The 14,039-nt window shown below is 30.6% G+C and overlaps 1 protein-coding gene across 1 annotated transcript; it reads left to right on the top strand.

The window, feature by feature from the left end:
• Positions 1-6,256: 6,256 nt before the first annotated feature.
• LOC149487178 (uncharacterized) lies at positions 6,257-13,628 on the top strand. The gene is made up of 3 exons (XM_089697453.1): positions 6,257-6,397; positions 6,635-6,809; positions 12,087-13,628. Exons 2-3 carry the CDS (start codon positions 6,795-6,797, stop codon positions 13,362-13,364), a joined length of 1,293 nt encoding a protein of 430 aa, XP_089553579.1. The 5' UTR covers positions 6,257-6,397; positions 6,635-6,794; the 3' UTR covers positions 13,365-13,628.
• Positions 13,629-14,039: the final 411 nt, after the last annotated feature.

Raw genomic sequence — 14,039 nt, 5'->3', positions numbered from 1 at the left:
TCTTTGTCTTTTTTGAGCCAAAGTTTTAATTTAATTGTTAGGATTATATTAAGGTCCCTTTTAGTAAATAATGTTTTTAAATTTGCAAAGTTTAATTATGATATATACAAAAAACTGTTGGATGGTCAGTGGTCACTCATTATTACATTATGTTTAACGCATACTCCAGACACTTTACTAATAGCCAATAAATGTTTATGGATTGTTATTACGAACAATTAACCTGTTTTTAATAAAAATTCTCATAAAGCTTAATACCATCTTACGAGTGGTAGTAATTATGCAAACATTTGAGTAGCGGCTGTTAACATCTCTAAAGTGAGTTTTTCACGTAATTGAGAAGTTTTTTTTTTAATAATTTTTGAAGTGATTATGTTTACGGTATTTACCTTGTAACATCTTTTTGATGTGATTTGTTAAATAAAAAATTTAAATCTTTTTGGCGCAGTAGTTTGTGATCTATTCTACCGGGGTTGCTCTCACTACAATTATTATAATATTATATTGTACACAAAATGTTATACTTAACCGTATTTTACAAATTGAAAGCAAGGTTTTCTTTTTCTATTTATTTATTAATTATAATTACGGCCAAGTTATACGGTTACTTACTTTCAAATAAAATGTAGTGAAGGTTTATTAATTATTATTGATGATTACTTCAGTTTGATTGATGTATTTATAATAATATGTGATATAGATCGAGAAATAAAATTTGTATGTGTAAGTATGCAGATATCGAAATATGTAGAATGTGTATATGCCTATTCTTTAATCCAAAAATAATTGAAAGGAAATAATCATTTTACATATTTATTTATTTATTTAAATAAATAAATAAAATAAATCTCGCTAAGAGAAAAATACCACAAAGCTCAACAAAAATATGTGACATCGAAAGAAGATCTGTGTATAATGTAGGTATATAATGTATAATTATGCAAAGGCAATAAGTAGCTATATACTTAGCTTATAGCGTGCGTATAAAATTAATTCATATACTTCGTAGAGAGAACATGTGCCATATTCCAGTAGTTTGCGGTTGGCTAAAAAATCTCAATTTGTCCGTTGACAGGTACCTGGCAAGGAAAATAATTGTGTGCAATTAGGTGTATACCTAATGGACGTGTGAAAAAAGCACAGTGATGTAAGATTTATCCACATGTGCGGTTATCAAATGGTCGCTCGGTGAAAGGTCTGCGCACGCCGTTAATTGCCACTCGTATTATTTGTATCATTTTAAAAATACGCAATCGTAATATCGAGATATAGGATGCCTTGTGCTTTAAAGGTTTGTGTTTTTTTGTGATAAAGGAGGAATGCTCAAATAATCGTGACTCTATATGTATTGAATTGTTCAATAAATAGTCGTAATTATTCTCACAAATAATAAAAAATACTCTGTCGTATACGGGTACTGGACGCTGAGAAAAAATAGTATTTTTCCCTCGATTTCAAAAATGTAAGAGATGATCAAATATATCGTGTGCACATACGATTTATTACTGCATAAATTAGGCTCTGAGTTATATAACTTACATCGCTATTATTCTCAGGATGTATCAAAGGAAATCCTTTGTATCGTAATTATAATAATTTAAAACTAATCAATACATAGAGGTCAACAAATTCTCATACATACATGTATTTGATAACATCCTGTACATGCTCTCATACTTTGTACGAATTGGGCTGGGCGCATCTGTACAAACTTTATTACAAGTAATAGTGGAATATGATTAATGTATTACGTATTACTGACCGATATTTATTAAGTAACGCGTTCAAATTTATAGAGCTTTCAAGTTTAAACCTCTCATTTTGAGTATTATATTACTATGGTATCTATATCTGTGAAAATATGAATGTTAACTTACTATAACGAATAAAACTTTTCATTCTTTCGTTTTAATGGACAAATAACTTAATTATAATGTGCTTTTTACCCTTTAAATGTGGAGAGAAGAGCTTTTTGTGACAGCACACAATCTGTATTTGTTTTACATTTTTCATATTTATTTTTTTACATATATGTATTTCTTTTAATTATTTATTATTAATGTACGAATATCAAATGATTATGATTGTATGATACAAAGTGAATGTTTGGATAAGATAACTCAAAATGTCGATTTGTTGATAAATTATGCAATTTTTCTACATTGATTGCTGCACTTCATGTTGTTAAATACGTAATTAACCACGTCAATAAATATTATAAGTCCTTACATTGATGTAAGAGGTTACATTATTGGTGTTAAAGTCTGTCGATCTAAACATTAGATCATTCAAAACGTCAGCTAATCCTCTGTCTTATGCAATATAAAAAACCTGCAACCATGTAATACAGATCAAAAACTCTAAAGGTAATTTATATATCGTAAAGTATTACGTATCCATGGTATATAGTAGTATAGTATTAAATTGTTAACGGTCGCCTCGTTTTCATAATTGAGCTGAGACCGCGCTCAATCGTTCATCACTCCTTCCGTCATCCATATATTATTATGTTTATGTTTTATACGCACATATAAATCAGAAATTCATGGTTAATTTAATGGTGAATATGTCCGTTTGTTTCACTTTATTCTCTCATAAATTATTAAATACAAATTGTAGATTAGTGTTCTTGTTTTTATTTGCAACTAGATTTTCCTCTTTGTATTGCACGACTCATGATGCGAAGCATCAGAGAGTGCTTTACGATCGAAACATTTTTTTCGCCTCAGCCTTCAGCATTTTTTTTTGCAGCTATAGCCTTGTTAGTTCACGGAATCAAGATATTTTGCATACTATTGTCGAGATAATTTAATGGAGATTAATCCCATACTTTTTAAAAATTGATTTACTTCAATAGAATTGGTCAAAAAATTTTCCTGTCCGTCATGTGTGAAACCTGAAAACACTATAACTTGTGAAAAAATCCATCATTTGAGTTAAATTTTTTTTTAAATATTCTAATCGACGATTGTAGGTCACTGAATGCGAATGATTAATTAATTCAGTGTCGTTTAATTGCAATTAATAAAAAACGAAAACCACAATAAGTTTTTTTTTATATTTCATAATTAAATGAGCATTATGAGTCGTGCACTTTTGGATTTTCCAAACTTTTTTTTTTGCCACGATGCGGTTAAAGTGCAGTTGTTTTGTAAGGCTAGCTAAAATCCATTAAGTAATTATGTATTTGCAAATTGCGAATTTAACTAAAAATATGTTATAATTGTACAGACTAATATTTAAAGTCTATATCTACAACTATAATTAGCTATTTTATGAAGCGTTACATTCACAAACTAAAAGAAAATGTCAGAAGGATAGGAAAATGACTACACTGGTTTTCAATAGAAAGAGAGATCGTATAGAATATCGGGCAATCCACTTAGCTTAGAAAGTGACGTGGTAAGTCGATACTACGCAAAGGGCGGAGTCATTATCCTCTAACTTTTATTTTCATATAAATCTTGAAATTGTAAAACATAGATTTAATACTCTTAATGCGTGTAATACCAATATAGTTAACCATTCTTGTATTTTCACATGATGTGTTGAGGTCGAAATTTATAGGCATGTTTTACAGCACATTTTTTTAAGCTGACATCCGTACGCAACAATGACGATCCGTCTTGGCACAAGATGTACGAGAAATATGTATAAGGATTAGTCTGATCAGAAAACTATAAAATAGTTTATACAGGGTGTCCCACTGTTGGTATACTAAGCTCAAAGGAGGTTATAGATTTGCATACGCTGAGTACGTAAAAAATACTTAAAAAATTCCAGACCCATTTTTTTTTCAAATAGATGAATTCTTAAAACTCTATGTGTACACCCCTAACAAGCAACCCGCCCATTTTTGTCACCAGCACGTGAGCTATCGTTTAAGATTATGTTTTCATAGACAAAATGCTCACATTAGAGAAGCGGTATATGACGGCTGCGCGAAGCTAGAGAGGAAAACATGGATTTTCAGGAAAAATTTAGCAAACAAATTTTGATGTAATTTTGTTGTTTAAGTATTTTTTACGTGATCAGTGTATGCAAAACTACTAGTTCCTTCGCGCTTAGTATACCAATAGTGGGACACCCTGTATAGTTAGTTGTAGTATAGTTTAGCGTAAATCATAGAAATGAATGTGTATGGTCATATAAAATACTTATTTAATATTTAAGGATTCTGAAAATATATTTATGCGTAGATACATAAATTAACACAAGAGTGAACTCAAAATAGTAAAAGTCGAAAAAGTCTTGTTCATTTATATAACTTATTCCATTTTATATCAAAATTATATAATGTACAAAAAAAAATATGATGTTTTCAAAATATGAGTTGGAAACAATTTTAATTTAATAATTAAAATAGTGAGTTTATTGACCGTTAAGTTACTACATATAATTAAAAATCGTAAACCTAGTGCCAGAGAATTTATTACATTCTTTAATCTTGAAATTTGGAATTTTAGCAGTCGTTATGGCAATTACTTCAATGTGTATCTTTAGCAAAAAGGTCTGACATTAATATGTCATGGGCGTAGCAACAAGTTTCAATTGGTTCAAGGGTGGAAAAAGTTGATAAATATGGAAAATTTATAATTAAACTTAAGTTCAAGTATTATACGGCTGGGTAGTACGATAGATATAAGAGAGTACAGGTATATCATCATAAATCAATTTAATTTTCTTTCAATTAATCTTGTATCAGTAGATGATGTAGTTGACTTAATTGAGACTCGCCTCTGTAGCCGAAAGTCGGTCAGGATAACTTTTTTCATAATATGTAATAGCACTTTAACCACAGAGTGTCATAAATGACAAAAAAAACAAATGAACATCATCGCTGGTGTGTTATTACCGGCGGAATAGCTGGGTCAGAAATAATTACATATCCAAATATTACTGTTGAGTAGCCCAGCAATTCATCCGGTGTAATAATAACTTCTTCGCACGTGATGATACGCTTTTAAAACGTTATTTCACTTATCACAATGCTTTTACATAAGATCTCATAATATGATCATTCTATTGTTATTTTAATGTTAAAATATTGGGTGAGACTGAGCCGGCAATCTACTTTCTCAAAAATTTGCAGTTGGCATTGGCATTTTAATGAATATATTTAGTAAGCTTTGTTGTAAGAATATAAAGTCACGTTTTGGAATGAAATGAGGCATCTCTGAATGGTCATTTGGTATTTACTAGATTAAAGTATTGGAAATATGCACCTATCTAAAAGTTAACTAATATAATTTTGAATGTTCCATGCTTTGTTTTTGTCCATGAAGTGTAAACTTAGGAAAAGCACAACAGCTCTCTAAAATTGTTACAAATAATTTGTTCGGAAATAACTTTCGTGTAGAAATAATAGAGTTTTGAATATGGAATGCTATAATTATTTAGTTCTTGCGTACATCATTACTTATTTAGAAATGGATAAAAATAATATAGGCTTTGTATAGGTAAAACAATTTTGAAATCGGTTGAGTAATAACAATTATCTAAATCTATGTAATAGCAGTAGGTATTAGTATCTATAGATTTCGATGTCTACAATAATTTGTGTAATGATATGAAAAAAGTGATCTAATTGCTAATCCAAAAACATAATAAGTTCTCACAATGTCATATTAATGTATTCGATCAACGATTTTTTCGTAAGAGAGTTAAAAATAAGGATGTAACTATGTGTGTATATAATGTTAAGTTTAAAGTTGGCTGCAACTTTAAAACTTAAAACTTAACTACACTTACAACAACAAATGGCTACATTGCAGCCATTTCTATAAGTTTACTTTAAGAACAAAGTAAAGAGCCATGTAATTTTAAACTCAAATATTTCAACAAATAAAAAGTTAACTGTTGTTTTTCTTAACTAAGATAATAATCAGTTAATGGTTTGGTATGTTTAATATTATTTTATGGCAACCTATAAAGTTTTTTTACTAAAGTTTATTTCAGACTACATGATTATGTTAGCCTTTTTATATTCTTGTTCAACACCCACTCGTGTGTAACTATTTAATAAAATCTACACCAATTATTAATAATAATGCGATCGGAATACGTACGATACGGGTAAACTATAGAGCCTGGCTGAAAGCTTTTGTTTACTTAATGCTATAGTTCAAAATGCAAGACAGGCATTATGGCCGTAAAGTAAACCATAAAAAATTGTCATAGGTCGCGACAAAAAACCCTCTACGCATATTGAATTACTCTATAAATCTGATACACACTTTCGCTCTCAACAGAATCGGACGTACGTATTGTATGACTTGCTACACCTTTCCGTTGAGTATGTAGTCTTGTATTTAACTAACCAGCGAGTGATACGCGAGACCATTTAGGTACCAAACGGACAGACGGTTGAACGGTTTTCGCGTACAAGTTCCTTAAAGTAAATCTTTCTTGTATTTACATTAATTACAAATTAAGTACAATTACAGATTTATAGTTATTACTATAATACAAAGTTTAATTGAAATGTAAATTAGAATACATGAGTCCTCCATTTATTAATTGGAGACAAATTAAATCTGAATAATTAATAATTTGTCTTTCCAACGTAGGAATAATTATCGAAGGTAGTCAAGAGTAAAGTAAGAGTTTAACCATTGGCCTGTTTCAATTATAGTTCCATTGTGTGGAGGTTGTGGGGCATGCAGAGTGCAACATAGCGCAGTGGAGACGGTTGTGAAAATAGCGATGACTGAAACGTTTTCTTCCGAGTTACAGTACTGTGTTTGAAGCTTTCGTGCTCTTTGGTCTCTGGGAATTGAGAGTGAAGATTCATCATGTTATTGTTCAAGGTAAATTGTTATGTATTGTAAATTGAAAATGAAACCTTAGTTTTAAATAGTATATTATAGTTCAAAAGTGGTTTTGTGATCATCATAGCTTTTGCAAAAGTGGTTCTTTAATCATTTTTTTTAATTTACATGCCTATGCCATAAGAGATTATTTATCCAATTTTTTAATATATTAATAATGTAAATTAAATACTTCATTTATTTATAATTAACATGCGTTAATTTAAGATTGACTGCACTATTGCAAATAGTTTTTATTCTATGCATGTTTTCATGGCTAAAGCTCAAATTTAAAAAGTTCAATGAGATGAGTTCAAGATTAGAGAGATATCCTCTGTTTTATTTGCAAGTAATCATAGGAGAGACAGAAGTAAGAAGAAAACATTATTCGTGACCATATTCCCGTCAATTTAATCATTTTAATTAAAAGAGCTTTTCGCTTTATATAAAGTTTTTCTTATTTATCATAATATTTTATAGTGGACCTTTCACATTATAAGCTCGTAACAGGAATAAGTAGGTAAATTACAGATAATTTAATGTCGAATAAAAAAAAAGTTTGTAGGTATATTTTCTATTTGTATTTATGTACCTGATACCTGATCAGGTATCACATATATTTATCTGATACATAAAAACATGCGATGCTACATGTGGAAAAACACGAGAAACCTTTATGGTTTACACTAAAATACCAGGTAAAAACGTGTCCAGATGCATGTATTAAATGTCAGTTAAGAATCCGCCTAAAAAGGTGCTAGTGTCGGAAAAGGATATAATTATAATTAATTAAGCAGTTAAACATACAGAATGAATTATACCGAAGTAAACATAAATAAGAAAATAGTTAAGTCCAAACCACAGGTCCAAACCTTATTTTAAAATACGTGGAACTATTTTCCGCGATTGTTTCACTCTTATAAAAGATTTTCCACATAACATCTATTTATAAAGATAGTTATGCTTAGTCCTCTTCTCTAGAGATTTCTGGAGATTCTTCGTTTTTTCTTACAGATTTTAACAATATACCTGAGTACGATAAGTAATTAAATCTTTCGTGGAGCAAACCCAAACAGAAACTGTACATAAACGGAACATTCCGGTTTTAATTAGTTAAATAGTTTAGTGATCAATTCCTTATTCATAGTTATTCGTCAGTGTCGTGTTGGTCTCGTTCTAATTTTGCACAGATGGCTTTACTTGCAAGTAAACTTATCTATTACACTTTAACGTCTTTATAGCTGTAAAATAAAGATGACGACAATAATTCGGTAAGGTCTAATAATACTCTAAAAAGCTATCAATGAAATTAGTGTAATTATATTTAGCTACATTATGAAAAAAAAATTGGCTTAGTTCGTTAGCTGCTACCTTGGCTGCTACATACATATAATATGACATAAGTTAATATAAATATAATAACCACAGAAAAGATAGTTAAAAAAAAAAAGTTTTCTACAAGAATAGAGAAAATATATCTAATTTAATCGTGTAAAATCTCCCGGCCGATTTAAAATAATGCCCGTTGAACCAATTTTAATATTGTTTCCAACCACACTATCATGCTGTGTAATTTATTATTTTTGTACACATAGTGTACCAATCAATTGAACATTATTGAAACATTGCTTCGGTTTCTTGAAGCTGGGTCAAAGCCGAGATCATTCTAGAATTGCCGGATCACTAAACAATTTATATTCACTATTTAGGTAAAAGACGAGAATAATGTGGTCGCTCATTGCATACCCTTTACGGATGATATTAAAACGTCGTTTACGCAGATCGCTGCTTGCTTATTTGCATACTTATTACCCAGCGCTATATATACGCTTTGTGGTACATTACCCTAGTAGATTTTTGTATGTCATGTTATACTTTTTTTTAAACAGTTTATTTAAAGGTTTTCTTTCGTTTTATCTTCTTGTAATATCGCTGGGTCAAATAACTTTGCAAACTTTTTTTAAAAGCGTAAAAGGTACAAAAGCGAAGGGCCCTATATGAGAGATTTTTATTAACTTTGAGTTGTAAATGCCAACAATTTTACAGTTACTTTAACTTTACATGATGTAATCGTATCTGCTTCACTCAACTACTTAAGAGGTGTCCATATTTAGGCATCTCTTAAGTAGTTCGCTAAACAAAATCTGTTTTACTTCCTATAGAAATAACACTTATGTATAGTGCTTATTTATTGTTTATTTTCTCTATAGTGTACTACATACATGTCAGTACTTAAATGTGTAGGAAAGTCGAAATTGTATACGATGTTTCGTAAGTAGCGATTACCTTACCACACATATGGTGCGGTCCAGTTTAAAATACTCGGTTGTTATTATGCCCTGTCTGTCGAAATGTTCTTTTGACTCTGTTATCGAGTGCTGTTATGTTATGCAATTTTAAAATCATAATTTGTACATTTTATAGAAAAGTGAGCGGTGGCTTTGTGATGACTTTTTATTGTGCTTTATTAACCGTTAGGTACAACATATGAATATTGCCATAGTTTATTGGTTCATTATGTTCATCCACATTTTGTTGTATTTTAAAAGATGTATGCGGCGTAATGTGCTAAAGATGCATCTTTAGCACATTAAGTTAAAGAGATACCTATATTTTTTTTATTTAGTCATTTTAGCCAACTATTAACAAATAGTTTAATTTTATTGTATCATTGGATTTCAGAAAATATGAATATAATTTACATATATATCAACATTACAAATCGACAAAGCATTATAATTTTTATGGTTCCTAAAACATGGTTTTAACATACTTAAGCGCCGTTTATTAACATAATATTCTACTAAACGCGGGTGTATCAACAGTGGGTGAAATAAAACAATGAATTGAGAAATAATTTAGGATTGCACTACTATAGGTCTACCAGAATCTGATGGCATATTTACGAAATAAAAGATTTTCATATGGCAATTTTATTTGACAACTATCAAATTGGTTGTCAAATTATTTGTCTTCTTTGCAATTGATGAATAATTTTTAGGATTTTGTCTAAAAAATCTTCGAAATGATCTTCGAAAAAAGCCGCTGCGATCGCAAGAGGTGTTGTTTATAATGTGTATAGAAAAACATTCGATGAAGAAGGGTCAAACACATCACAATTTTCAATTTTGAATATTTTATTGGTAAATTAGACTTACCCGTTTTGATACTTAAAATAAAAAATATTATAAGTGGGTAACTATAATATTGTTTGTTGATTACAATATAATTTCATGAAAACTTATTACAGGAGTTTCTAATACGGCTATTCGTCAAGTCCAAGCTGTCCAAGTCAATTTTATAATTTGTGTATCTTTAATACTTACGAAAATAAACAGTTTTATTTTATTTTTATTTTATAAAAAATTATTAGCAATCTAGTTTTGATCTGCATTATCATTACATCCATATTTTTACATAGCATAATGATAATGAATATACAAATATAGGTATGTGTAAATAATAATATGTATTACATAGATAAAAGTAATATGTATATTATACATGTAAGTATGTACCTACATAATATTAAGTGGATATCTCATTATTAAGTACAGTATTGTTCACTTATGTAATGTGACTAATGATGTTGAGGACAAAATAAAAAATAAGCAGTATCAAGATCGTTCAGTCCATTTTCCCCAGGGTTGCACACTCAAAATTTTGATTTCCCAATTTGCCATCAGATTCTGGTTTACCTATAGTTGCGAAGGTGTAAGAAACCACAATTGTTACCAATGACATTTTTTTAAAGATTCATATTTCATATTCAAGAATGCAAGTCATTTGGAATGCTTTTGTGTTGACATTGAGCTTTATTCACAGGCATTTAAATAATTTTTATAATGACTTGTTATTTATTTCACCACGTGTTACAGTTTTTTTACAAATTTTAATGACACTTCTTTGTATTAAAATTTTTGCAAGTTCAGGAGGTTTAGTTGAAATCTTATTCCTAGTGTTAGAATTATACTAAAATTATTTTAATAAGGGTAATTTTCAAATGAGTATCATTATTTGTGATTACTACGACAGACTACATTAAATTAAACTGAGCGGAAATAATTATTTTAATAAGGATTAAGAAAGGCGTACACTTTCGCGAAAAAATAATGTTTTGGTATTATATCTACCTGTTGAATAGATTGTCTGTTGAAGAACTGTAAATATTTTTTCATGAAACAAAAAAAAACGGAACCTTCTGAACAAAACCGTGGTAATTATTTTTAAATACAAACTTATAATTCCTGGGTTAAACTACGGCAACGAGCAAGCGGACTTTCAATGAATTAAATAGTTCAGACAATTTCTCAAGTGCGTGATAATCTTCATATTTCTTCTTAATAATCGTATCCAATCGCCCGAATTCGTGATCACCTTTTAACCGCGTTAATAATTTAGATGAACGTTTATAATTTTAATTGACGTAATTTCAAGTAGTCGGATGTCATCCGACAAATTGATGGAAAAAGGTGAATATTTTGTTGGATCGATTGTTATTTCTTAATCAAATGTGAATGTTTTTACTGTTCTGTGGAATGTAGATATGAAAGGTCAATTATTATTGATTGTTAATTTATAAATAATAAAAATCCCTTAATAAAAAAAGATTAAAAAAAAATTATAAATAATAATGGCAATGTTACATAATACAATCCATTAATATCAAATTAAATATTAAAAAATAATTTGTTTAGATTTTTATTTGCTATTTAATATAAATTAAAAATCGATCTGTCATAACAGTAGTAATAAAATGCTGTAGAGAGGTAAAGTCATTTGCTCATAGGGTTTTGAATAAAACTGTAGGTAGAGAAATAAAATTCGTATACACTCGTATACAGTTGTGAGGAAGTTTCTTTTATTTATTGTATGATGAGAACTAAATCTACATATTAAAATATAACGTAACAAAAAACAAAAGGCCATTACATTCTTAAAACTTTTTAGGTTAAAATTTACACATCAATGTTCTTCGTGAGTCATAATTTTGAAACCGTCATTCATATAGGCGGATTCTATCATCTTGTAATTTAGAAGTACCATCAAGAATGCAGTTAGATAATCACGCGAAATAAGAGTAAAAGCTAGCACGTTCCCTTTTAAAAGCGCCTCCGCCGTTAACCGGTTTCATAATAGGCTAGTGCATTTTTTGCCGCTCACCTGTTTCTTAAATGCGTGCTCAATGTGGGCACACCTTAGCCATTCTTGATTAGTGCAGTGACCACAACCGGACATCCACCTTACCGCTACTAACAACATTTATTTTAATTACAGGTAGCTACGGCGGCTTTACTGGTGTTAGCAGTTACTGCTGAAAAAAAGATAGAGCTACAAGATATTGAAGAGGATAACTTGAAAAGTGAACGAGAAAAAGACTATGGGCCGGCTGAACCTCGCTCAGAAGGGCCAAGCGGTGGTACTGCCCCTGGTTCAGTACCGTTAGAATACCTAAAAAATAATTTCATACGATATTACGATGCTCCTTCAGGCACAACACAACAACCGCGATACGTCCAACAGTATGCGGTTACAGAATCTCCAGAAGGTCCACAAACTGGCCCCAAGCCACAATATGAACAAGCGCCTCAGCAGACGTATGGGTATTTGTCAAATGTTCCAATGCAAATTTACCTAGTACCTCAGTATTACAACGAGCCAGTGCAACAATCAGCGAATACTCAACATGGAGTGCAATATACAGCTCCACCTGCGCCTCAAGTTTCAAGCTACCCAAGTGCTCCGGAAAATGTGCAACAACATCCTAACTATAACATAGTACCAACATACGGCGTACCAGCAGGGAATAGACTTATCCAACCATACACGACACCTGTGGCATATATTGGATACGCACAGCCTACACTAGCTCCACCTCAACCCAGTGTTACTCCTGTTATTGCTTATCAAACGCCCGTAGTCAACTTTCCGACTGCTTTAACTGCTCCACCGTTAAAAAATTATCAACAAAATATTCAATATGAATCAAACACAATTGCAGACCACGGCGCTGGAATACACGGACAAAAGTATACACAGCAACCTCAAATATTGTATAATTCACAACAAGAGTTTCCAAGATATTACAATTCTAGAGCACCAGTTGGAGATGATTATCGCTCTAATCCTATTGAATTGCCTCATCCGAGTCCGCTTTTGTTGAAACCTTCACCGCCACACTTATCGCATATACCGAAAGCTTTGCCAATCTACCGACCTTTATCGAAGCCTATCTATGCGAGTGGAAATGCTTTAATTTCCAATACTTTCACTCCTAAGCCCAGTGAAGCGTACGGAGTTCCTTATAAAAGGAGGCCGAACTCATTACTAGATTCGTACATACCTTCGAGTGTACAACTTGAGTATTTGAAAAGGGGATATACGAGGGACCCCCCATCGACGTATGAAGCATTATCTAGTGGCCGTAATTTCCCACCTGTATTTCCGGTACCTAGATATTACGAACGAGGATTTTTACCGAATCAAATGTATCAGACTGCGGCTGGCGGTGTCACATTTGGCCATCATAAAAGAGCTCCGAAATTGTTGAAGTAATATTAAATGTGTGTTTAACATATTGTGAAGTATTTATTATAATTTTAGGTATAGCTTTAAATCATAATGTAAGAACAATTAGTCACATGTATGTTGTAGTATATTCTGTAAATATTTGTTGAGATTATATGTTTTATTAAATTATATTATGAGAATGTTTACCTAATATGTAATCGTAGAAATTACGTAAAATTAATTCGGTCAGTATTTTTTTGTTATATTATTGTGGTTGCTATCAATATATAAATATGATGGTTATGTAGATGTTTTATGCTTTTTCTTTTATTCAAATGATATTTTTTCCTGTTCACATATAAATTTATATAGAATAGAAAAAATTCGATCACGAGGCGGGACTATTCTTTATACTTTATACTTTCTATTCTTTATAAATTTATATTTATAAAGCATTTGAATGCCATAAAACCAAAAATATCAATTCCTGTTCACATCCTAATTCCTTTATATTATTTTAATCCTTTTCAAAATAAATTGTAGATCTTGAATTGAGAAAGAAAAAGACTCAAATAAGAACAATTCCCTCTTAAACTATAACTATTATGCGCCGATCATCTAAAAAATTAAAGAGGCTGATTAGTAAAGGAAAATACATATTATCTAATCTCCGATGTAGGTATGGTTATAAATTATAATGTTTAGATATCCATGGTTATA

This window comes from Colias philodice, chromosome 7 (assembly GCF_061535455.1).
Source record: "Colias philodice isolate Cphi_HAF_F1 chromosome 7, ilColPhil1 Martin Lab GWU primary, whole genome shotgun sequence".
NCBI classification, from domain to species: domain Eukaryota; kingdom Metazoa; phylum Arthropoda; class Insecta; order Lepidoptera; family Pieridae; genus Colias; species Colias philodice.
This window is presented reverse-complemented; position numbering and strand designations above follow the sequence as displayed.